This window comes from Anomalospiza imberbis, chromosome 4 (genome assembly GCF_031753505.1).
Source record: "Anomalospiza imberbis isolate Cuckoo-Finch-1a 21T00152 chromosome 4, ASM3175350v1, whole genome shotgun sequence".
In the NCBI taxonomy this organism is placed as follows: Eukaryota; Metazoa; Chordata; class Aves; order Passeriformes; family Viduidae; genus Anomalospiza; species Anomalospiza imberbis.
This window is the reverse complement of record NC_089684.1, coordinates 71,952,903-71,975,962: the sequence shown is the minus strand read 5'-3', so window position 1 is coordinate 71,975,962 and position 23,060 is coordinate 71,952,903. Positions and strand designations below refer to the sequence as shown.

The following is a 23,060-nucleotide window of genomic DNA, read 5'->3' as shown; positions in this document are numbered from 1 at the left end:
GGTGAAAAGTCTGGGGCTCCCAAATAAGCGGCGTCGCGAGAGATCTGTATTTATAGGGAGATATTTATATATATGTAGAGATAGAGCTATAAACCGAACCGGCTCGCTGCGTGTGTGTAGATACATATATACAGCTCTTTCATTCTTCCATCTCTCCAGCTCGTGGCTGAATTATTTTAAGATTTTTTTGAACTTTTTTTCCTCTTAAATCTCGCTCCTTTCCCCCCCATTTTTTTACCTTTTTTCCCCCCTTTCCTTTCTATTTCTTTTTCACTTCTTCCTTTTTTTTTTCCCCCCTTCCTTCTGGTGTGTGTGGCTTTGCCTTGCAAGCGAGCGAGAGCCAGAGCATCTGCAGTTGGACTTTTTGGGGTCTTTTTTTTTTTTTTTTCCGCCACTCCAGTTTTTTTTTTCTTCTTTTTTCTTCCTCTTTTTTTTCTTTTTTTTTTTTTTTTTTTTTGCTAATTTTTACCCTCGCCTTTTTCCCTCCTCATCACCCCCACCCCATTTTTGCGGAGGGCGCTGCTTTTCCTATTTTATTTTTCCCCTTTCCCCTCTCATTCCGTGCGCGCGTGGTGCTTTTTCTCCGTGTCACTCTGTCAAGTTTACCCCAAACAAGCCCAAACTTCGCAGCGAGGGGCAGAGCAACCACAGCTTTTTCCCCCCACCTAATTTTTTTTTTTTTTTTTAATTTTCCCTCCTTTCCCCCTCTTTCCCCTCGCCGCTTCCCCAACCTGCCAGCGCAGAGGGGGCCCCCCTCGCCCCAGGACCCCCCAGGCAGCGCCGAGCGGGCGCTCCGCACTCGCCGTCTCTCCGCGCGTGTGTGTGGGTGCGAGCGCGGTGCCTGTCAAGGGGCTGTTTCTCTCCCCACCCTCCTCCTCCTCCCTTCTTTCCAAATATGCTTTTTGCAAGTTTTGATCTCGTCTCGGCACTGGCTACCCTCGCCGCGTGCTTGGTGTCACTGACTTTGCTGCTGGCCGTGTCCCAACAGCTGTGGCAGCTCCGCTGGGCTGCCACCCGCGACAAAACCTGCAAGCTACCAATCCCCAAAGGCTCCATGGGATTCCCTTTAATCGGAGAGACCTTCCACTGGCTCCTGCAGGTAAGGAGGATTCCCTGCTTCCCTGCTCTCTTCTCTGGAAGCTGGGTTGGGACCGGTTTTTTTTTTTGGGTTTTTTTTTTTTTTTTTTGAATCGGTATTTTTTAGGGTGTTTTTAGGGCTTTTTCTCGCTGTATTTTTTTTCCCCCCCGTCTTCTTTCCCTTCCGATTGCATCATGCTTCTCGGCGAGCTGGGGAGGGAGAGCCGGAGCCGGGGGAGCGGCGGTGGCCGCGGGGGCACCGAGGGAGCGCGGCCGGGCTGGGCTCGCCCCGCGCCGCGCTCCCGGCCGGGCTCGCCGGGGCTGCCCGGGCTCGGCATCGCCCCTGCGCTGCCCACCCCCTTCTCTTCCTCCCCTCCTCAGCCTCAATTCTTGCCAAAACCTGAAATCCGTAGCGCCGGAGCCGCGGGAGGAGGCGGCCCGGGGTGGATGCGGGGGCTCCGCCGCTCGTGTCCCCCCCCGAGCCGCGGCTCCGTCCCCGTCCCTTCCCCGCTCCCGGCGCTGCTCCCGTCCCGGCTCCCGCGGCGGGGGAAGCCCGCCGAGGTAATCGGGAGATTAACCCGGGATTAACCTCGCTAAACGCCCAACAGCGGCGGGCGGAGCGGGATCCCCCCGCACCGCGGGGCGGCTGCCAAAAAATCGGGGGGAAAGGGGAAAAATCCCACAGGAGGAGAGAGGCAGGAGGCGGCCGGGGGGTGCCCGGCTCCGCGGGGAGCCGCGGGCCGGGCTCGGGGCACCCCGAGGCTCGCAGCATCCCGGGAGGGAACCCCCGAGGCGAAGCCGCGCCAGGGTTTCCCCCTCTCTCCTCCCAGCAGCAAAAAGGGAAAAAAAAAAAAAAATTAATTATAGTAATCAAAGGAGGATGCTCCCGCCCTTCATCGCCGCAGCCCGCGGCGGGGCAGGACAGCCCGGTCCCGGCGGGGACAGCGGCGGCGTCCCCCGGTGTCGTCGTCCCCCCCCCCGCCGCCGCCACCGCCGGGGAAGCCCCGCCACGGCGGCCCCGCTCCGCCGCCCGCCCCCGGCGCCGAAGGGGTTAACGGCACGCTCTCAATAGGGCTTTATTTTTTAAAGAAATTTATCAGATTTTTACAGGGGGACCAGAAAAGGGTTCTCGCTTTTCCACAGGCTCCGTCCAAACAGAGTCCAGGGCTAAAAATACAAAAATTTTGTATAAATTGGACTCCATTCGCAACTTGTGCCGCATAAAGGTGCTCTTTGTGCTGCCCTGGAAATGGTGTACAAATAACTCTTTATTAATGCCACAAAAAGGACTTTAATTATATTTGCGCAGATCAAGAAACAGGGTCACCTGAACATCTGAACCTCACAACCGCGCTTTTGTTTCAAAATAAACACCCGCGCTCCCAGCCCGGCGGCGCGGCCGCGGCGCTCGCAGCGCCTCTCCCCGCTCGCCAGGGGGGTTTTTTTGGGGGGACCCCCCCGCTATCGCTGCGGCTCCGTCCGCCTCTCCGCCGACAAAAGCCCCTGGAGCATGTGGGAAAGTTATTAAAGTCCCTGAAATCTGGAGATTTACTTAGGCAAAGCGCTGCCTTCCTCGGGTAAAATCAGCCTGAGCGAGGAGGGAGGGGAGAAAAAAAAGGGGGAAAAAAAAGAAAAAAAAAAAAGAGAGACAAAAAGCGAGGGGGGAAAATAGGGGGGAGGGTGTGAAGGAGGGGAAAAAAAGGTGGGGGAAATGAGAAGAAATAGGAATATGTTTAAAAGTGACAGGGGAGGTAAAGGGAGAAGTAAAAGGGAGGAGGGAGGAAGGGGGGGAAGGAAGGCACCGACCCCCGCCGGGCTGCGGGAAGAGCGGGCGGGCTGGACACGGGGTGACCCTAATCCCCCCCCCCCCAAAATTCTGCCCCAATTCCCACCGCGGGCGTAACCCCGCGACCGTGCCAACCCCGCGACACCCCCGCAGGGCTCCTGCTTCCAGTCCTCGCGGCGGGAGAAGTACGGGAACGTGTTCAAGACGCACTTGCTGGGGCGGCCGCTGGTGCGGGTGACGGGCGCGGAGAACGTGCGCAAGATCTTGATGGGGGAGCACCACCTGGTGAGCACCGAGTGGCCGCGGAGCACGCGGATGCTGCTGGGCCCCAACACCGTGGCCAACTCCATCGGCGACATCCACCGCCACAAGAGGAAGGTCGGTGTCCCCGCTTTTTCCCCCTCCTTTCCTCGCCCTTTCCCTTTTTCCCCCCGTTTTTCCTTCCCCTTTCCTTTTTGCCTCCCGTTTTTCCTCGCCCTTTCCTTTTTTTCCCCGTTTTTCCTTGCCCTTTCCTGTTTTCCCCCTTCCTTTCCTCGCCCTTTCCTTTTTTCCCCTTGTTTTTCCTCCCCCTTTCTTCCCCCCGCCCCGTTTTTCCTCACCCTTTCCTTTTTCCCCCTCCTTTCCTTGCCCTTACTTATTCCTCCCCCACCTTCTCCCCCTCCATTTCTTTCATTTTATTCCCTTTTTCCCCCCTTTATCCCCTTTTCCCCTCTGATCCTTTGAGGAATTTCAAGGTGGATCGGGGTGGGGGGGGTGGGGGGGACACGCGTGTCGCCCCAAGCCCCCCGCGATGGGGACACGCGTGACGGGCGGCGGGGAGGGGTCTTAAAAAGGGCGATGTGGATCGAGGGGGGGCGCCCACGGATTGTCACCCCCCCACCCGAACTGCAGGGACACCCCGAGGAGCTTTTGGTGGAGGGGGTGGTGCTGAGAACTTCCTGGGATTTCAGGGAATTTGGGATGAAGGTGGGGGTTCTGGGTTGAAGCGGTGGCTGGGGGGGGGCTGAGAGCTTTTTGTGTCCCCCTGAGGTGACACCCCCAGGGCAGCTGGTTTGGGGGTGCTCAGACCCCTTTGTTTCACCCTGAGGTGACACCCCCAGGGTAGAAAATTTGGGGTGCTGGGACCCCTTTTGTGTCCCCCTGAGGTGACATCCCTACAGTAGCCAGTTTGGGGGTGCAGAGCCCCTTTTTGTCCCCCTGAGGTGACACCCCCGGGACAGCTGGTTTGGGGGTGCTGGGATCCCTTTTGTGTCCCCCTGAGGTGACACCCCCGGGCCAGCTGGTTTGGGGGTGCTGGGATCCCTTTTGTGTCCCCCTGAGGTGACACCCCCGGGCCAGCTGGTTTGGGGGTGCTGGGATCCCTTTTGTGTCCCCCTGAGGTGACACCCCCCCCTCAGAACCCCAGCGTGCTTTGGGGTGCTGAGCCCCAGCAGAGGTGGGGACGGTCCCCGTGTAGGGTTGGTGGCAGCGGTGCCGTGGCTGTCACACCCCATCCTCCATGGGCTCTTCCCCAGCTGGATCTGGGCTGGGAATGATTAGGGATGAAGCGCGGGGGGGTGTCCCCCACCACAGCACTGGTGACACTGCTGGGGACACGAGGCCGTCCCCATCCCTGCCGCAAGGCCGGCTCCCCGCTCCAGCAGCGTTTCCTCTTTTGGAGGCTGTAAAACCCCTTCCAAACCTCCGAAAATTCCTTCCCTCTTTTCTCCTGGGGGAGATGGCGGGAAAGCAAACAGCACATGACACCCGTTAGTCACAGTTTTTAGGAGTGACACCACAAAAAAAGCTGTGTCTGTCCCTGCCCCAAACCAGGGCCAGCTCAGCCCCTCCAGTTCTGGGGTTTTTCCTTAAAAATGGAGATGTTTTTCCAACCAAGGAGGATGGTGATGGGGCTGCCTCCATCGAGGAGGAAAATTGGTTTATTCCCTATCCAAGGAGAGTTTATTCCCCATCCAGGCCAGGTTTATTCCCTATCCAAGGAAGGTTTAATCCCTATCCAAGGAGGGTTAGGTGGGATCAGGCAGAGATCTGCAGGTGTCTCTGTGCCCATTCCCTGCTCCTTTCACCCTCCTGCACCTCTGGATTATTTTCTGCTCATCTAAACTGGCCTTTTCTTGCCTGCATAAAACCACGGAATTCCGGCCTCGGGAGCAGGCACAGGGGAGTGTGGGTTATGGGGTCATGGAAAAGGGAGGCCTGACCTCTGTGGGATCCTGGTGGGTTTGGGATTGGCACCAGGGCTGGGCTGGGCGATGCCAGCACCACAAACCCGGCAGAGGTTTCCTCTCTCCTCCACGGCTCTTCCTGGTGTTCTCACTCCCAGGTTTTTCCTACTGGGAAAAACCACATGGCCAACCCGAAACTCTGAAACCCGAAGCTTTTGGGATGTTCTCGGTCCTAAAGATCTCCACTGTGCTCCTCAAAACGCTTTTTGCATCCTGATTGGATGTTGGGTGTTAGGAAGGAATTGTGCCCTATGAGGGTGGGGAGGGGCTGGGATGGAATTCCCAGATTTGCTGTGGCTGCCCCTGGATCCCTGGCAGTGCCCAAGGCCAGGCTGGGATGGGATTTGGAGCGCCCTGGGGCAGTGGGAGCTGTCCCTGGCCATGACAGGGAGTGGAATTGATGATCTTCAAGGTCCCTTCCAACTCAAGCCATTCCACAATTCCATGATTTTTGGCATCACTTGTGATTCCAAGCCGACAAGGATCCCAATTCTTAATTCATTCCTAAATCCCAATTAACGTCTAAATCCTAATTCCTGCATCAGGGGTGGCCAAAAGCCTCCCAAGCTCAGGTATTCCAGCAAAACCCTGTCCCAGGATAACCCTGGCTCCTCCTCCCACTCCTTGCTGCTCTTTGAGATCCCACAAACTCTTTTCCTGGGATCTGGGACACTCTGGGAGTTAATCCTTTTTAAGTTTTCCCTTTCATCAGCTGGAGATTGAGTCCAGCATGCCCAGCTCTGGAATTCAGGCATTTTAGCCTCGTTTTTTCACTCCATCTCCTGCTGATCACCGCTTTTGGGAGCCAAGCACCTCCCACCTCACCCACCCTGGGCTGATCCCGATTTAGGGAATCCTCTTCTCCCTAAAAACCCATCCCCGAGCTGCGCATGGAGATAAACTGAGCCTGCCTCTAATGGGGTTAAAATTGATCATTCTGCTCATATCAGGATTCCCAGGACCAGATTAAAGCTCGTTCCTTCAGGTGAGGCCTCTCCGGAGCTCGTTAATCCCAATTTTTTCTTGTTCCACGGCTCCAACTTCCAGCTCTCCCCACCCTGAAACTTGGAGAGCTCTCAGGAGAAAGGATTTAGACCTAGGGTGAGCTTAAATCTTAAACCAAGCCCGAGTTCTCCTCTTGACCTGCCAGGGAAGCAAGGAGAGAGCTTGGAAAAGGCAGAATTTCCCACGGAATCTCCCAATTTCCACAGTGAGGGCACTGCTCTTGAGAGGTTCATTGAGTGATTTGGAGCAGTTGGAAGCTCCATGGAGAGAGGATTTCCTGGAAAATCTCTTTGGTGGATGATGACCCAGGATTTCCCCGCATTGCGGGGTTTTCTGGTGTTCAGTGACATCTCGGATTCTGGGATTTGCTTCGTCTCTGAGCTCGAGCCTTCTCTTGTCCCTTCCCGATTTCCTGATCCTGCCATAAATTGAGGCGGGATTCCTCTCCTGGCGCAGGATTTTGGCCAAAATGAGGAAAAGCAGAGCGTGGAACCCATCTCTGCTGCCCTTCCAACCATTTGGGATCATCTCCAGCTCTTGTCCAAGGCCAGAAATCCCCCTCACCTTCCCCAAACCCCACGGAGCTGCATTTATTTCCAGCAGCTCCTCTTCCAGCATTCCCTGGCAGGCGATCCGTGGTCTCCAGATTGTCACCGGGATGTGGAGATGAGCTCCAAACCCAACATGTTCTTGCAGGAGGGTTCTGGGATTCTGCCAGGGATCAGCTGCTTGGTGGAGCTTTCCAAGGAATTTCAGCTCCTTGGTGGAATTCCGGGATCAACGAATTCCCACTGGATCTGCTGGAGGACGTTTGGATGGGATCAGGGATAGGGTGGGATGATCCAGGTTTTGGAGCTCTTCTCTCTTTCCTGTTTCCATGTCCCAGCTGTTTTTCAGGATCTTTATGGATTCATTATCCCGTTCCATATAGAATATCCAGAAGTATTGATCCTGTAGGTGTTGGTAAAGGATCCTGGGATGCAGGAGGTGCTCAGGAGGACCCCAATCCTAACCCTATGGAAGCTCTCTGCCTTTTCCCATCCCAAACTTATCAAATTACCCCTCCAGGAGTCTGTCAAAATTCCTATAAATTCCCTGTTTTGGTCAATGAACTCTCCAGTTACAGAGAAGGAATTGCAGGATATGGAATCAGCTTGGGGCAGGGATGGAAGGCTGGGAATAGAGAATTCCTGCGGCAGGGAATGCAGATGTCACTGGCATTGAAAATTCCTATAAATTGAGGAAAACGTCCCTGTTTTGGGAAATGAGCTCTCCGGTTACAGAGAGGGTTTGGAGTCAGCCTGGAGCTGGGATGAGGGGCAGGATGGAGGGCTGGGAACGGGGAAAATTCCTGTGCCATGGAATGGCTTCATTGCAGATGTCCCTGGTGCTGGCTCTGGCCTTGGCCTCGGACAGAGCTGGGTGACCAGAGAAGTTTACAAGGAATAAACAACAGCAGCTCCAAACTCCTCTTCCATTTTCTGGGATATTTATCCCAGCCAGGCTGTTCCTGCTGCTGGATCACAGAGTTTCTGTTGATGTTGGAGAAGGATCTGGGCCACCCCTGCTGGAGCCAGAGCTCCACAGTGGAATTTTTGTCTGGAATCACCTCCAGGTTCCTCACGGGAGTGATCTTGGCGGCTGAGCAGGGTCTTTGCTCCGGGTTTTTGGTGGCAGATCCCCGTCCCTGCCCACCCCGTGAGAAATGAATGTCATCCCTTGGGATTGGAGCTCCTGCTGGAACTCCCTGAGAAGGGTTGGTGGGATCATTCCAGCTCCTGCTCCATGCTCCAGTGGTCTCCCCATCCCGCTCTGGTCCCACCCTGGATCTCTCCTCCATCCTTGTCCAATCTGATCCCACCTTGTCCTTGTCAACCTCTTCAAATCCCATTTCCACCTAGAAAACCCCAGATTTTGGGAGCATCGATTCTGGGGTGAAAGGAGCCGTAATGAGGGCAGAACAAACCCGATCTTAGGGATCCTGCAGCCTCTGCTTTCACGGGATCCAATTCCAGTGAGAAGCTGGAATTCAGCACTCCTGTGCCTGCGAGGGATCCTGGTGGAGAAGGAAATGGGAATTGGGAATGACCAGGACATGGCCTTCAGGGTTTAGGTCAAGTCTGAGCAGCGCCCAGGGCCAGGAAGGAGATTCCCAGGATCCACAGGGAAAGGTGGGATCAGACTTTCCTCGGGATCACCCAGCTTGGCAGGAGAGGGCTGGACTCATCTTCCAGCAGAGCCATCCCGAAATAGGCACAGCCAGCTGAGAAAAAAAAAAAAAAAAGAATTAAAAAGGCAAAGATGGAATAAAATAAAAGCAATCCATGGGATTGCTGGGGAGACATCCAGAGATTCCAGGAGGGAGCAGCAGGGAGTGGAGCGGGCCCTGGTTTGTCTCAGTGTCCAAAGCTCCATCGCTCATTAACACACCGCAATTAATGCTCTGCCTCCGAGGCACGCAAGTGTTGAGCTCATTAGCACCGAGTGGAAAGGTCCGAGGCTTTCATATCGTTTGCGAGGGGATTAGGAACACAAAAGGGGCCATAAATTTACAGCCAAATATAAACCAGCTGCCGCGGGCTCGGCTGGGGGGGAGGGAAGGATCGGGATCGGGATGGGGGAGAGGGCTGGAGGAGGAAGGAGGGATGGGAGGTGGCAGGAATGGATCTTTTCCTACAAAAAACCTCGACCGAAGTGGTTAAGAGGGTTTTTTTTTTTTAGGGTTTTTAGGATTTTTTTTTTTCATGTCTATCCAACCCTCCCAGCCTGTTCCATGTGCCTGTGTTGGAAAAGAAACCATCCCAATTCATCAGAGCCAGCTCCCAAAATTATATCAAACAGGCTGAATTCCAGCTGCCACCAGCCCCAGCCCCTTCTCCATGCCCTGGGAGACTTAATGCAAGGGCAGGAGACTTAATGCAAGGGCAAAAGCCTCTGGAACAGGGAAAATTTTCCATGGATGGAGAATGGCTCCTGTTCCCACGCTGGGGGAAGAATTCCTGGGCTGGGTTGGCTCCTTGACTTTACACCAAGCAGTGCTGTCATCTCCAGGGGTGTAAATCCAGAGTAATTTCAATTAGTTTAATCAGTTTTAATCCAAGGGATTAAAAAAAATTGCCACTTTTAATCCAAAGGATTAAAAAAAAAAAGCCAAATGGAGGAGCTCCTGCCAAAACACAAATTTGGGGGGATTTCATGGTGCCTTCCAGCCCAAAACTCCCCACGAGCTCCGAGTCCGCTGTGCTGGCGGAGCAGGATTGCGGCTGCGGGATACCCTGGGAGCTGGACATCCCCAAAATTGGATTTTCCACCTTCCCGTGCCATCCAGGGTGGGAGCTTTTTGTTGTCCTGGGAGGCACGGAGAAGGTGAAGGCCCTTCTTGGGCAGCAACTGGGTGGAACTGCCATCCAGGCTCCACTTCCAGAGGGATGGGGAGTTAATCCCAGGGATGTGAGGGACCAGGAGTGAATCCCAGGGATGTCAGGGAGTCAGGATCCATCCTGCACCGTTGTTTTTTCCATCCATCCTCCCAAGCAGCTCAGCAGCTCAAGGAACCTCCTCAGTTGTGGCTTGCGACATTCCACTTATCCCTCTGGTGGTAACGGAGCTCTCCGTCATTTTCCAGGTGGAATTTTTCCCATTAAATCTCTCTCAGCTGCTGGTTCTCCAGCTTCCTTCTCCTTGTAGGGTGGCCTTAAGCTGGGATCACCTTGTGGGGTCACCTCAGCCCCTGCCACCTCCTCCCTGGAGGAGCTTTAATCCTCACCTGGTCTGCAGGAGCTCCTCAGGTGTTTGCTCATTCCGTGGAGATCTTGCAATCCTCAGAATTTCCTTGGAGGAATCCCTTTTCCAAGATTTTTCTCCCTTATTCCTGCCACGAGATCATGCATGCTCTGGAGGGGGTTTTTATTCCTTCGGGATGAAGTGGCTGCACCGTGGATTGGGAATTTGCCACTCATCCCCTCCTGAGCATGGCCACCTCTTGCTCTTCTCTGTTCCCATTTCCTGGAATTCCTGGCAGGACCGAGAACTGGTTTATTTTTAAGGCTGGCTTTGTCTCTAGGAGAATCCCTGTTCTGGGTTACTTAAATCCATAAGGATCCTTCCCTTTTGTCCTCTCTCCATGTTCCAGGAAAGCACATCGGCTCAGTAAAAACTGGGATTTTCCTCCTAATATTTCACTTCCACTGGTTCCCTGGAAAAGCTGTTCTCCTCCTCCTTGACTCCAGGGAATCCTTCATGCCCACACCACAGGCAGAGATCCATCACCAGTCGGGATAGCCCATCCCAGGGGTCGGAATTAGGTCTTCAAGGTCTCTTCCAACCCAAACTGTTCCATCATTCCCTGAGCAATGAGAGCTCCGACTGTGCCCGCTGAGTTTGTGGGATTCTCCTTCCCCAGGCTCCAACCACAGGGATCCCAGCAGGATCCCGGCCAGCTGATCCCACCTTTCTGATCCCTTTTCTCTGGACACAGCTCCCATTGCTTTCCTGTGACATCCATGGACGTGGGATCGCTCTCCCGCCTTGAGGAGCATAAGGTGAATTTTATTCTCCTTTTTCTCCATAAATAAAGAGGGAGAGGACACTTGGAGCAGCATTCCCAAGCTGATGAATCCCAGTGCCTTTTGGTATCTCCATAAATTTGGCCGAGAAGCTGAAATTTCTTGATGGAATTTTGCTGGGGATGGAATTTTTGGGAGACTGAGGCAGTTTTGCAGAGGGGCTGCTGAGGCAGGTCCTGCTTGGTCCTGGCTCTCCCCCACAGCCCCTTTAACAATTCAGCCTTGAAAATTCGGGATTTAAAGCAGGGCCTTAAAGGGTTTGGGGTCAAAATCCTCCCATGCCATGGTGGGGATTTGTAGGAGGGATTCTTGAACATGGAGATTTTTGAGTTGTGGGGAAATGCAGATCTTGCACTTAATTTTATTCTGAACCTGACTGGAAATGCTGGAGTTTCTTATAATTTTTTTTTTTTTTTTTTTTAATATGGAAAAATCACAGGTAGGGACAACCCTCAAAGATGCATCATGACATGACCCAAGGATCCGAAATGATCCTTCCATTTTTCCCAGCAGATTTTTTTGGGGGGGAATCATGTGAATTTCAGTGCAAGAGCCTTTGGCAAAGGCATGTCATTCCTTTTAGCCTGGAGGCTCCAGCTCCTATTCCCAGACTTCTTTGGAGGCTGGAGCGTTCACGAGAGCCTGGATTCCTCCAGGATGGAGCCTTCCATGTGCCTCATTTTCCACAGGAAAAAGGGGAGAAAAGGAATCAGTTCTTTGCTGTGTGCAAAGGCTGAACCTTTTATAAGCAGAATGTCCAGGCAGGAATGGGATTTTTTTGGAATTTTCTCTCCTTTTGTGGTGCCTTTCCAACTTTTTTGCTGTGTTTTCCTTTTGTTCATGCTCCCAGTACCAGGACGGCCTCTTGCTCATGAACCACCTCCAAAAATATCCCAGTTTCCAAGCCCGCTGGAGCATGGGAATGGGCTCTGGAGAGGGGCAGACATCCAGGATAATGTGGTGATGGGACAGGGCTGGGACAAACACAGCCAGGTCTTTGGAAATGTGGGAAGAATTAGGACAAATCCAGGTTGAGATGTTGCTTTGGATGCTTCCCGACGTCTCCTGTCAGCCAAACCTCTAGCAGGTGCCAAATTGGTTCCTGAAAACATTTCCAGGCTCATCCCGCTTCACTTTGGTCGGGCCAGCGGCTCTCGGCTGGATGGGATGCAGGTGGCTGATCCCAAAATTTCAGTTTTCCCCCTGGAGGGGAGGAACAGAAAGCTCCGTTCCCTCTTTTGGGAGTATGTGCCAGGTGGGAGCAAGGGGCCTGCAAATCACAGATGGCAAAAGGCAGGGATTGGTGCTGGTGCTTGGAGTGGGAAGGAGAAAGCCACGGAAAATGTGGTCCCCCACACCCCAACCATGCGTGGAATCACTGTTGGAGCTCACAGAATTCCCTTAAATTCCCTCTCCTTGGCCATGGATTAAGGATGGGGCCTAGGGTGTTCTCCAGCTGGGAGTGGGGGCACTTTGCTGTCACGTGTAGCTGGAGCTGAGGTGCTGGGAAGACATTTTCTGCCTTTGGAAAACCATAAATCCTTAAATATCCTTTTCCATGCGAGGGGGAGTGGGAAGGTTCCAGCCGGGCTCGCTGGGTGGTGGGGTCTCCGTCGGTGTGGGTGTATGGTGGAAATGAGCACCCTTGGGTGGAGCAAATTCCCAGATTTGGCTCTTTTGGGACATACCCTGATGTGGAAAAACTCTTTCCAGCGTCCCCAAAAAATCCTGACCCTTGTGGCTGGGTGCCACCGCAGCCGGGCTGTGGCATCTCAGGGTTCACAAAGCTGAGCTTAGAGATGATTTTGCCTCTTGGCAGCTCTGTAACAACTTTTTCTTGCCCCGATTCTCCTCGGCTTTGCGTGGATTCGCTCCTGGAGCAGCCGAGCCACTCGGCTCGACTTCACTAGAGGGCGCAGGAATTTTAGGCTAGGAACGCGCCGGGGTTCGTCGGGGAAAGTTGGCTGCCTTCTCCTCCTTTTTAATCAACTGGAAAGATGCAGGGTTGAACTGGAGGTGACTGGAAGGGGATCCAGACTTGTGTCTGGCCGGGGAAGGATCTGCTGACATGTGGGATTAGGCGGTGCGAGCGCAGCGGCGGCGGCCGGGACGGAGCAGCGCGGCCGGGGCTTGGGCCGTGGTTGGGAGCTCCAGGGAGCAGCCAGCTGGAGGAGCCTCCTGGCACGAGGAGAGATCCCAAAATTGCAGAGAAAGAACAAAATCCCCCTCACCCCCAAGCGCTTAACTTCCCCCTTGTCAGGTTTGTGCTGATCCCTTAGGGAGGAGTTTGGTTTTCTCTTCCAAAGGATCCCCGCTTCTGTTCACACCAATCCTTAGGACAGGATCTTTCCTCTTGGGAGCCTGTCTTGATCCGGGGGTGTGGATCCAGCCCCCCGCACCACGGCAGCTGTTTTGGGACCAGAGGCACATCTGGGACTGTGTCCTTTCTTTAGGGCGCGGGGGTCCCCAGGTGCTTCTCCTGTGGGAGATGCCAGGGAAGAACGAGGCCAGAAGCCCCCAAAGGCCACCTCCAGTGGGATGGTGGCTCCCAGCAGGGACATAGACCCGGTGCTCCTAAAGCAGAGTTGTCCCCTCATTGGCCCTGCTTCCGGATGGGGAAACTGAGGCATGGGAAACGTTTCGGGACATTCAGTGGGAGCCTCTGTCCTTATTCCAAGCTCCTCAGCATGGATGAAGGGCAGGTGAGAGCTGGATGGGGACACAGCAGTGTCCCTTCACCGGCCCCACCGAGGTGGTCTTGTCCCATCCCTGTGGAAGAGCTCATGGATCCTGGCTCTGCATCAAACCCGGTGTCCTGCTCATGCACAAAAGAACCGTCCCTTCCCACACCCTTCCCACCTTCCCCATTCCCTTCCTACCTTCCCCACTCCCTTCCCACCTTCCCCACGCAGCCGAGGGTCTCGGCTTTACCCTCTCCAGCTTTTCCTGCCCGAGCAGCTGTTTTTTTTCCAGCAGAAAATGCCTGAACGCCGCTGCCTTTCCCGGCTCTGGATGCAGGCAGGAGGCGGCCGCCGCCGCCCCGTCCCGCGCCCTCGCCGTGCTCTCGCTCCCTGCTGTTCATTCATTCATTCATTGATTCCTCCTCTCATTCATTCATGCCTCGGCTCCGTGCGGCCATCCAGGGATGGCTCCATGTCCCCAGGCTCGGATTCCCTTCCCTATCCATCCTCCCCTCCCGGGATATCCGCGGGCGGCTCAGCGCCGGGCCCGCCGTGCGCTGAGTTTTTACTGGGGGCTCAACCTGGGGCGCTGTGAAGCGGCTCTTGTGGAGGCTCCGGAGCCTCCTGCCCGGAGCTGCCAGGGGACAGAGGTGTTTTTTCACCAAACAAACTCCCAGGGAACGCCGGGCATTAGCAATGAGGGGTCGCAGCCAGGAAAATATTACCTTTCCCTTGGAGTGCTGACTGCGGAGGAAATTCTCACATTTACAGCTCCGGCGAGCCCGGCGCTCATGGAAAAGAGGGGGTGGCTTTGATTTCGCTCCTCTCTCGGTGGGTTGATAACTTGGCAGCCCCCCCACCTCGCCTCCATTCCCGCCGGGAAACGGCCACCGGTGGAGGCTCCGGCGTGCAGCTCCCTCCTTGGAATCCTGGTTTAATTGGATTTTCCTGGAGGCCTGCGGTGCGTGTGCGTCCTGCCCCGTGCGTGTGTGTAGGTTAATAAAAAATAAACAAACAGCACTTTCCCCCCTTGCTCGGGGAGGGATGCGGCGGGAATGCCGAATGAAAGCGCTGCTGTGCTGGGAAGGGACATTCCTGGCATTGCTGAGCTCCTCGCGCGGGCCCTGGCCCAAATTGGAGGAAAAAAAATTGGAGTAAGGAGCCGTTAGCGTGGGGGACCTGGGGAGGCCCAGTCCTGCTCACTGTTTACTCGCAGAGCTTAAATTAACGCTGGCTGCTGACATCAGGAATTTTTTTTCCCTGGTTTCCCAAGGAAATGAGCCGAGGGCGATCGCGGCCTCTGCGTACGTGCAGAGGCTCTTCCCCGCTTGAACCCCTGTCGGAGTTCAGCCAGATTCCACAGAGATCCTAAAGGCTCCAAAATAATTATTTTGCTTCGTTTTGCATCCATTAAAAAAAAAAAAAAGCAAAGGTGGTGAAGAGATGGGAGGAATTGTCAGTGCTTCCCGTTGGGAGAGTTGTGTTTTCCCGTTGTGTCTGTGTTGGACGCTGGAGAATCCCTGTGGAAAAGGTGCACTAGTGACACCCAAACCATGGGATGAACAGAGCTGGGATACTTTGGACACGGAAAGCCGGCTCTGTCCATCCTGCCACACCTGGGATGAAGGAATTCCTCCCATCCCTGGTTTGCTCTGTTATTCCCGGTTGCTTGTCATGGTCATGGTGGGAATCTCGGGGAGGAGCTGGTGTTTCTGGCATCTTTTTTAGGAACTGGATGAAGAGATTGGAATGGCAACAGCTCCCTGTAGGAAACCTTGGAGAAGGCCAGGGGTGCTATGGCTGTAGACAAACCTCTCCTTGCTGTTTTCCGTAGGTTTTCTCCAAGATTTTCAGCCATGAGGCTCTGGAGAGTTATCTCCCCAAGATCCAGCTGGTGATCAAGGACACCCTGCGGGCCTGGAGCAGCAACCCCGAGCCCATCAACGTGTACCACGAGGCGCAGAAGCTGACGTTCCGCATGGCCATCCGTGTCCTGCTGGGCTTCCGCATCCCCGACGAGGAGCTCAGCCGCCTCTTCGAGGTCTACCAGCAGTTCGTGGAGAACGTCTTCTCCTTGCCTGTGGATCTGCCCTTCAGTGGCTACAGGAGGGTGAGATTTGGGCCGGGTTCTCTACGCTGATAATGCCAATTAATTAATGGGTGGTGATTAATCCACGCCTTTCGCCGCTCTTGGTGGGATTTCTCATTCTCTGACCTCAAGGAGTCCATTTTGGGCCACAATTCCTGATTTAGTGGAGAAGGCAGAGGAAAACATGTTCCTTGGTGGTTGGAATGGTTTGACAACAGGAAATAGTCAGGACTTGCCCAGATTTAATTCATGTTTTTCCTCATTTGGCAATTTGCCTGTGTTTTTTAGTCCGTGGGACCCTTCTCCTTTTAATTCCCTCCTGTTCTTGGAGTGAAACAGGTCCTTGTAATTCCGGGAAATAAAACAGATCCTTGTAATTCCCAAAACTAAAACAGGTCCTTCTAATTCCTGGAGTATTCCAGTTTTTTTTCTGATGAATGATGCAAAATGAAAACATATCAAAAAGTAGACATAAAACCTTTTTTTCTTTTTCCATGGGGAATTTTGATAACAGAAATACAGGGGTTCAAAATTAATTTTTGTGATATCCCTGCATTTTCTTTTTAATTGCTCTTTGCCCATGGGAACGATTCCATCCCCTCGGAGCCCAGAATCATTCCCAGCAGCAGGTTAGCCCCAAGCAGCTGCACTCCCATAGGAATTGCTTTACTGGGACCAGGTGATCAAATTGCTCGGGAAGAGGATTCTTTGGAATGAATGGGCTTTCCTTTGAGACACAATTTTCCCAGGGATTTCCATGCATCCCAGGAGGAGCCGGGGGCTGTGAACTGGTGCTGGACAGGGGCTCCCAGCCCAGACCCATCATTTACACCTAGGTGTTGATTACTCCTCCTGTGATCTCCCCCACCCTGGCTTTACTCCTCCTGCCCAGGGGACACCTCCAGCATCTTCACACCCTTCTTTGAGCCTCTGCTTTTATGGCTTGAACCTGTCCTGAGCTGCACGTCTGCAGCTCCTGGGATGGGCAAGGTGCTGCTGGTGGCGTGGTCTGAGCACTTCCTGCTCCACAGGGAATCCGGGCCCGGGAGACACTGCAGAAAGGGCTGGAAAAAGCCATCCAGGAGAAGCTGCAGAACACGCAGGGCAAGGACTACGCCGACGCCCTGGACATCCTGATAGAGAGCGGGAAGGAGCACGGCAAGGAGCTGACCATGCAGGAGCTGAAGGTAAAGCTCTTCCCTGGGGCCACCTTGGGGTTGTTCTGCTTGGGGCAGGGATTTCCTGAAGGGAAAAGCGAGGGATGCTCCAGGGAGGAATTGTTGGGGCAGACCTGAGAGCTGGGGGACCATGATGTGTTGGTGGATCCAAACCAGTTGCCTTATTAATTTGCTGGTTGTGCCCAGCCCTTTCTATGAAGCGTTCCATGGAATCATTAAGCTTGGAAAAGGCTTCCAAGATCATCAAGGCCAGCCTCCATCCCCACTAAACCAGACCACAAAACTCCACATCCACTCGGTTTTTGAACATTTTCAGGGATGGTGGCTCCATCACCGTCCCAGGCAGCCTCTTCCAATGCTCAGCCCCTCTTCCAGGAAAAAAAACTTTTCCTGATATCCAACCTGAACCTCCCTGGTCATAACAGAAGCCTTGATCAGCTCTAACCCATGACCTTTCCACTTCTCCTGGTGCCTCCTCTGCAGGGCACAGGAGCCCCTCAGCAGGTTCTTATCTGCAGCTGGGTCATGGCATGCCAAGAGCCATCTCCTGGGCTTTTTTTCTCTGATCCTCAGACGTTCTGTGTGAAGCTCCTCGTGGTGGCTGTCCAAGGAGTGAACTTCCAGTTAAACGTGACCAGGCTGTGTCTGCCCCATCCCTGGAAGTGTCCAAGACCATTAACAATGGACACAAACTCTGCCCAGATTCCCCTCATCCATCCTGGTTGGTGGGAAATCACCCAGGAGAATCCATCTCCCTTTGGAGGCCACATTCCATTTTTCCCTCTCCCAGCTTTGTAATGTGATCCTTCCTCAGGTCACTTTGCATCTTAAGCTGTTTTTCTGGGGAGAATCTGTGGCTGCTCCATCCCTGGGAGCACCCAAGGCCAGGTTGGACAGGGCTTGGAGCACCTTGGGACAGTGGGAGATGTCCCTGGGGTTGGAACAAGGTGATCCTTAACTTCCATCCAACCCAAACCATCCCACGATTCTGAGGCCAGGCTGGAAAGCTTTTGGGGAGAAGAGCACCCCGTGGCACCTTGACGTGATGAGGTTGGTGGCCCCTCTGCCCCACCCCTGTGTCTCACCCCGGCTCCTCTCCCGCCCCCCAGGATGGCACCCTGGAGCTCATCTTCGCCGCCTATGCCACCACGGCCAGCGCCAGCACCTCCCTGATCATGCAGCTCCTCAAACACCCACGGGTGCTGGAGAAGCTGCGGGAGGAGCTGCGGAGCAAAGGGATCCTCCACAACGGCTGCATCTGTGAGGGCTCCCTGCGCCTGGACAACATCAGCGGCCTCCAGTACCTGGACTGCGTCATCAAGGAGGTTCTCCGGCTCTTCACCCCCATCTCCGGGGGGTACCGGACGGTGCTGCAGACCTTCGAGCTGGACGTGAGTAGTGCTGCACCCTGAGCTCCCCAAAACAGCCCAGCTCTCTTGAGCCTGGCTTAGAGGAGACCTCTGAGGGAACAAAATGAAGTCCTGCCTAATTAAGTCCTTCTCCCAGTGGTGGGGTAAAGGGACGCAGCCTTAAGCTGCAGCAGGGGAAGTTTAGGCTGGATATTAGGGAAAAAAATTCTTCCCAGAAAGAGTGGTTGGGCATTGGAATGGGGTGAGGTGGTGGAGTCACCATCCCTGGAGGGGTTTAAGCCTGGATGTGGCACTCAGTGCCACGGTTTAGTGGATGAGGCGGTGTTAGCTCACAGCTTGGACTTGGTGATCTCAAAGGCTTTTCCAGCCTAATTAATTCTGAGATTCTGGCAATGGGATTTTCTCCAGATCCAGCAGCGATGGGATGTGGAGCAAGGGATGCGTGGAGCTGTCAAAGAGCAGACGGGTGTGATGCTTCAAAGCCCAGCTCGTGACAGTGACGCCAAATTCTGAGCTGGGGTGTGACAGGGGAAAGGTTTACGGCAAAGGGCATCTCCAGGCTGCCGGATGACAGGCGGATTAGTCACCACCATGGCTGGAATTTCCTCCCAGCAAAACAGAATCTCGGGAGCTGCCTTGTCACTGTAAATCCTCCTAATGCAGTGGTTTGAGTCAGAGACCTTTTAAAGTGCTCAGGGGATGATAAATCCACCCAATTTCTCATCGCCCAGGCCCCGACGTGGGTGTTGGGTGTGTGGTGCTGACAGGCGGCGGGGTGTGGGATGCTGTGGGATGCTGTGGGATCCTCTGGGATGCTCTGGGAAGGGCCGGCTGATGCGTGGGGCACGGCATGGGAGAAGCTGCTTCCCCTGCTCAGCACCACGGGGTTCCTGGTAAGCAGCTCCTGCCAGTGACCACAAAGCAAATAAATGGATGGATCATCCCACGAATCCTTGGGATGGAGGGAGCAACAAAGCCAGGATTCGCATCTCTTTGTGCTATGCTTTCTGGGTCTCCTTTAAATCTGCATCACACTTGAGGGATAAACCCAAAAGAAATGGGAATTAGCAGGGAAAACTGTGAGGGTGGTGCGGCCTGGCACAAATTGCCCAAGTATTGTGGATGCCACATCCCTGGAAGTGTTCAAGCTTGGATGGGGCTTGGAGCACCCTGGGGTAATGGAAGGTGTCCCTGCCCATGGAGGCAGGACAGCATCAGTTGAGGGTCCCTCCCAACCCAAACCATTCCATGGAAACAAAATTCCTTTACCTCGTCCCCCTGCTCCTGCTCCCTCTCCAGCAGGATTGACCCACTCTGCTCTCCTCTCTGCCCCTTCCCGCCTCTCCACAGGGTTTCCAAATCCCCAAGGGCTGGAGCGTGATGTACAGCATCCGGGACACCCACGACACCGCCCCCGTCTTCAAGGACGTGGACGTCTTTGACCCCGACCGCTTCGGGCAGGGCCGGAGCGAAGACAAGGACGGCAGGTTCCACTACCTCCCCTTCGGAGGAGGCGTACGGACCTGTCTGGGGAAGCACCTGGCCAAGCTTTTCCTTAAGGCTCTGGCCATCGAGCTGGCCAGCACCAGCCGCTTCGAGCTGGCCACCAGGACTTTCCCGAGAATCACCCTGGTGCCCGTGGTCCACCCGGTTGACGGACTCAAGGTCAAATTCTTCGGACTGGATTCCAACCAGAACGAGATCCTGACGGGCACAGACGCCATGCTGGGGGCCACCGTGTAGAGCCCGCGCTGGTGGCACCAGGGACGGGCGGCCGGGGGATGCAGGGGTGGGGTGGGGGCGAGGGGATGGACAGGAGGGGAGGAGAGAGGGATGAGGAGCCTCTCCACGGCGCTCACCTCCGGATCGGGACTGCTTTTCCAGCAGGGAAGCTGCTGAAAGTGTTTTGCTCTTCCCGCGGGATGCGGAGAAGGTCGGGGCAGCGGCGTCTTGTTTCGTCGGGGAGGAGGAAGATCTGCAAAAGCTGAGTCGAGCTGGGATGGCCGACCATACACAGTATCTAATTATTATAAATATATATATATAAATATCTATAAAACACTTCTGCTGCCAGGAGGAGAAGGCCCGACTGCGGGAAAGGCTTGGGAATCAGCTGAGGATCTGAGGTCTGGTGTCCCGGGGCAGCTCTGGGGTGACCTCTGACCTTTTGTTTTTAACAGTGTTAAATTAGCTGGTGATAACAGTGTTTTTATGTTTTTTGAGGTGGTTTTTTGTTTGTTTGTTTGTTTTTTAAATTTGTTTGGTTGTATTGTTTATTCCGGGGCGTTGGAGCCTTTCCTTTGCCGGGGGGAGACAACGCTGCCCATTCCCAGCCCCTCTCCCGCTGGTGCCGGGGCAGGCTGGGGAGGAGGAGGAGGAGGGGTCATTTTGCTTCCCAAAAAACCCCTCCTGTGGTGTCTTGCCCGGGGCTGAGTCATCCCTGAGGCCTCGGGAGAGGCAGAGTTGCATTTTCCAAGATGTTTTGGGGCTCTGGGGAGGGGGATGCCTTTTTTTTTTGTCTCGTTGAGTTTCCTGCTGCTGCTACACGGCCTGTGAGCACCCCCTCCTCCACAGCCCCCCGCCAGCCCTGGGCACAGGCACCCGACTTTGGGGACATTTCGGTGCCTTTGCTGTCCCCTCAAGGTGCTGGCACCAGCCCCCGACCCCAGCACGGCTCTGGGGGCACCTGGGGGCGCCGGGGCTGCTCCTGCCAGGGGCATTTGCATTAAAAGTGATCTCTCGAATTAAGCCAATGCACGCATTTGTTTGTCTCGTGTTTGGGGTTTTTTGGCAACGGGAGAGCTCAGCAGGAAGGAGAGGGCTCCGTGTCAGCTTCCATCCCGCATCCCAGGAGAATTCCAGAGCCTCTCCAGCACAAGCCAGCAGCCACCGAGAGGTATCTTGCCTTCCATTTGCTGGGGGTGTTATTTAATTTTGGTTTTCTGCATGCAGGAGGCGTCTGGGTTGAGGTGGAGATCTGGGGGGTTGTGCTGGGAGGGTGTGGAGCAAAAGCTCCCCAAGTACCTGGGCAGGTGTTGGGTTCCAACCAGAGCCAAACACCAGATTGGGAGATCCCTCTGTGACTTGGGGCAGCTTTTCCAGCCCATCCAGCCCCACTTCTGTCCCATCCCAAACCTCTGAGGTGGAACGGACAGCACGAGGAGGCCAAGAGTGGTGACGGGCACCGATCCCACACTGGCAGGGGCAGCTTGGCTTTCAGCTCCACAGGGGTCCAGAGAAGTCTGGGGGCTTGGAATAGGGAAGGAGAAGGGGCAGGTGTGGCTCACCAGGTGACTTTGCAGGTTGTGCCTTTGCCTCTTTGGCAAGAGGTGCCTCTTGGGAAGGTGGCGGGAAGTGTGAAGTGAGCGGAGGCGAGGCCGCCTTGGCCGGCGCGGCGCTGGTGGGGGCAAGGAGGAGGGAGGCAGGTTTGGAGCCAAGGGAAGCACTTGAGGTTGGAATGCCGTCAGCCAAGCTGCCAAAAATCCCCCCAGAGCATCCCAGGGGGTGGTGGTCCCTCCCACCAGGGTGCACAGCTTGATTTAAGCTGGAATAAAATTCCTGATCTTCTGGGATTCCCCATTCCCATTCCGATCCCGGCCTTATTCCTGGGTGGTGACCAACATGCCAAACCCCACAGGAAGCTCTCAGGAGCCCTGGAGCAGAGGCTCAGAGTTTTCCAGCCTGGAATTTTTAAATGGAACACCACTAGCTCAGGCCCTGTTGGGATTCCAGGTGCTTCCTTGTCCCTGATGGAGAGAAAACGTTCCCAAAAGGAGCTGAGTGGAAATCCAAATCCCAAAGGGCAAAGGAGAACACAAACCTGGATGTGGTGGGAATGGGAGTCTCCCAGGGACAAACGTCCCGGGAGAGGCGCCAGACACAGGGAGGTGTCCATGGTTTTTGTAGGACTTGGGAATGGGGATGGAAGGTGGATGAGCTGTAGGGTGAGAGCCCAATGGGTGCCCTCCAGGAGCCCCCTGTTTCCATCTGGGATGTGTGCTTGGAGGTCAGTGGGCTGGGAAAGGGAAAAGCTGGAGAGGGGGACAGACAGCCAGGATGGAAGGTCTGGTTAAAGACAAATCCCTCGGATAGATGGGCAAAATCTCTTGGGTAGACTTTTCTGGAAGGGCTCCATCCCTCTTTTCACGGGGAATCAGGGAAGGGTTTTTCCCTGAAATTTCAATTTTAACTTCCAATGTCGTTCCAAAGTGAGAACCAAACCTGCTCTGGAGTGAGTTTTGATGGGAATGGGAGCTGCAGCCATCCCTGAAATTCCATTAACATCCCATGGATATACAGTGTTTGTGTGTGGGAGTATTTAATCCAGGCTGAAGTAAGCCAGGCTTTGTTGTTCCAGTCCTAACTAATATAACTTGACTAAAAAATAAAGTTGCTGCAGTGGGTTTGCAGAATAAAGCACTTTGAATCTCAGATTTTTTTTTAATTAGCACAGTCCAATTTGCTATAATATTATTTTATACACAAGTTTTTTTTTTGGTCTGTCTTTATAAACTATTATAAGTGCTATTTTTGTTATAATTCAAAAATAGATATTTAGGATAAAGTTGTGCTGTTAAATATTTGTTATTTAGTAAAAAATATGATTTTTTTTTCCTCTATTGTAAACGTCGTCTGGGAAAAAACATTAATGTTTTATTCTATTTGTTTTTAATATTAAAAAAAAAAGGGATAAAAGCACTTGTGGGGGTTTTTCGTTCGGGAGTTGGTGCCATGTGCGGTTGTGTTGCAGTCATGTGGGTTTTAATATGTACAGAATATTCTGTGTCCCATATTAAAATGAATGTTGTGTATTTTGTGATCCCAAAATAAAACAAAACAAAAAAAAAACACCCATCCCTGTGGCTCCTTTCTAGAATTCCAGAATAAAAAGGGGTTTGAGCTCCCAGGTTTTGGTCTCGTGTTGCAGCTGCTGCTCCTTTGAGGGCCTGGTGGCCTCCGGGTTTCAGGGAGAACCATCCCAAAAATTGGGATGAAGTGGGATTTTGGCTCCATGGCCAAGGTGAACCCTGGTTGGTATGGACACAAAGAGAGGAAATTCCACTTAAAAATAAAATAAATTATGG

General features: G+C 54.0%; 1 protein-coding gene across 1 annotated transcript; it reads left to right on the top strand.

Annotated features, from left to right (window-relative positions):
• The first annotated feature begins 704 nt into the window (after positions 1–704).
• Positions 705–22,824, top strand: CYP26B1 (cytochrome P450 family 26 subfamily B member 1). Its single transcript, XM_068189168.1, has 6 exons — positions 705–1,099; positions 3,017–3,241; positions 15,174–15,449; positions 16,460–16,615; positions 17,716–17,997; positions 19,327–22,824. The coding sequence occupies exons 1-6, from the start codon at positions 896–898 to the stop codon at positions 19,717–19,719; spliced, it is 1,536 nt and encodes a 511-aa protein (XP_068045269.1). The 5' UTR covers positions 705–895; the 3' UTR covers positions 19,720–22,824.
• The last annotated feature ends 236 nt before the right edge of the window (positions 22,825–23,060 follow it).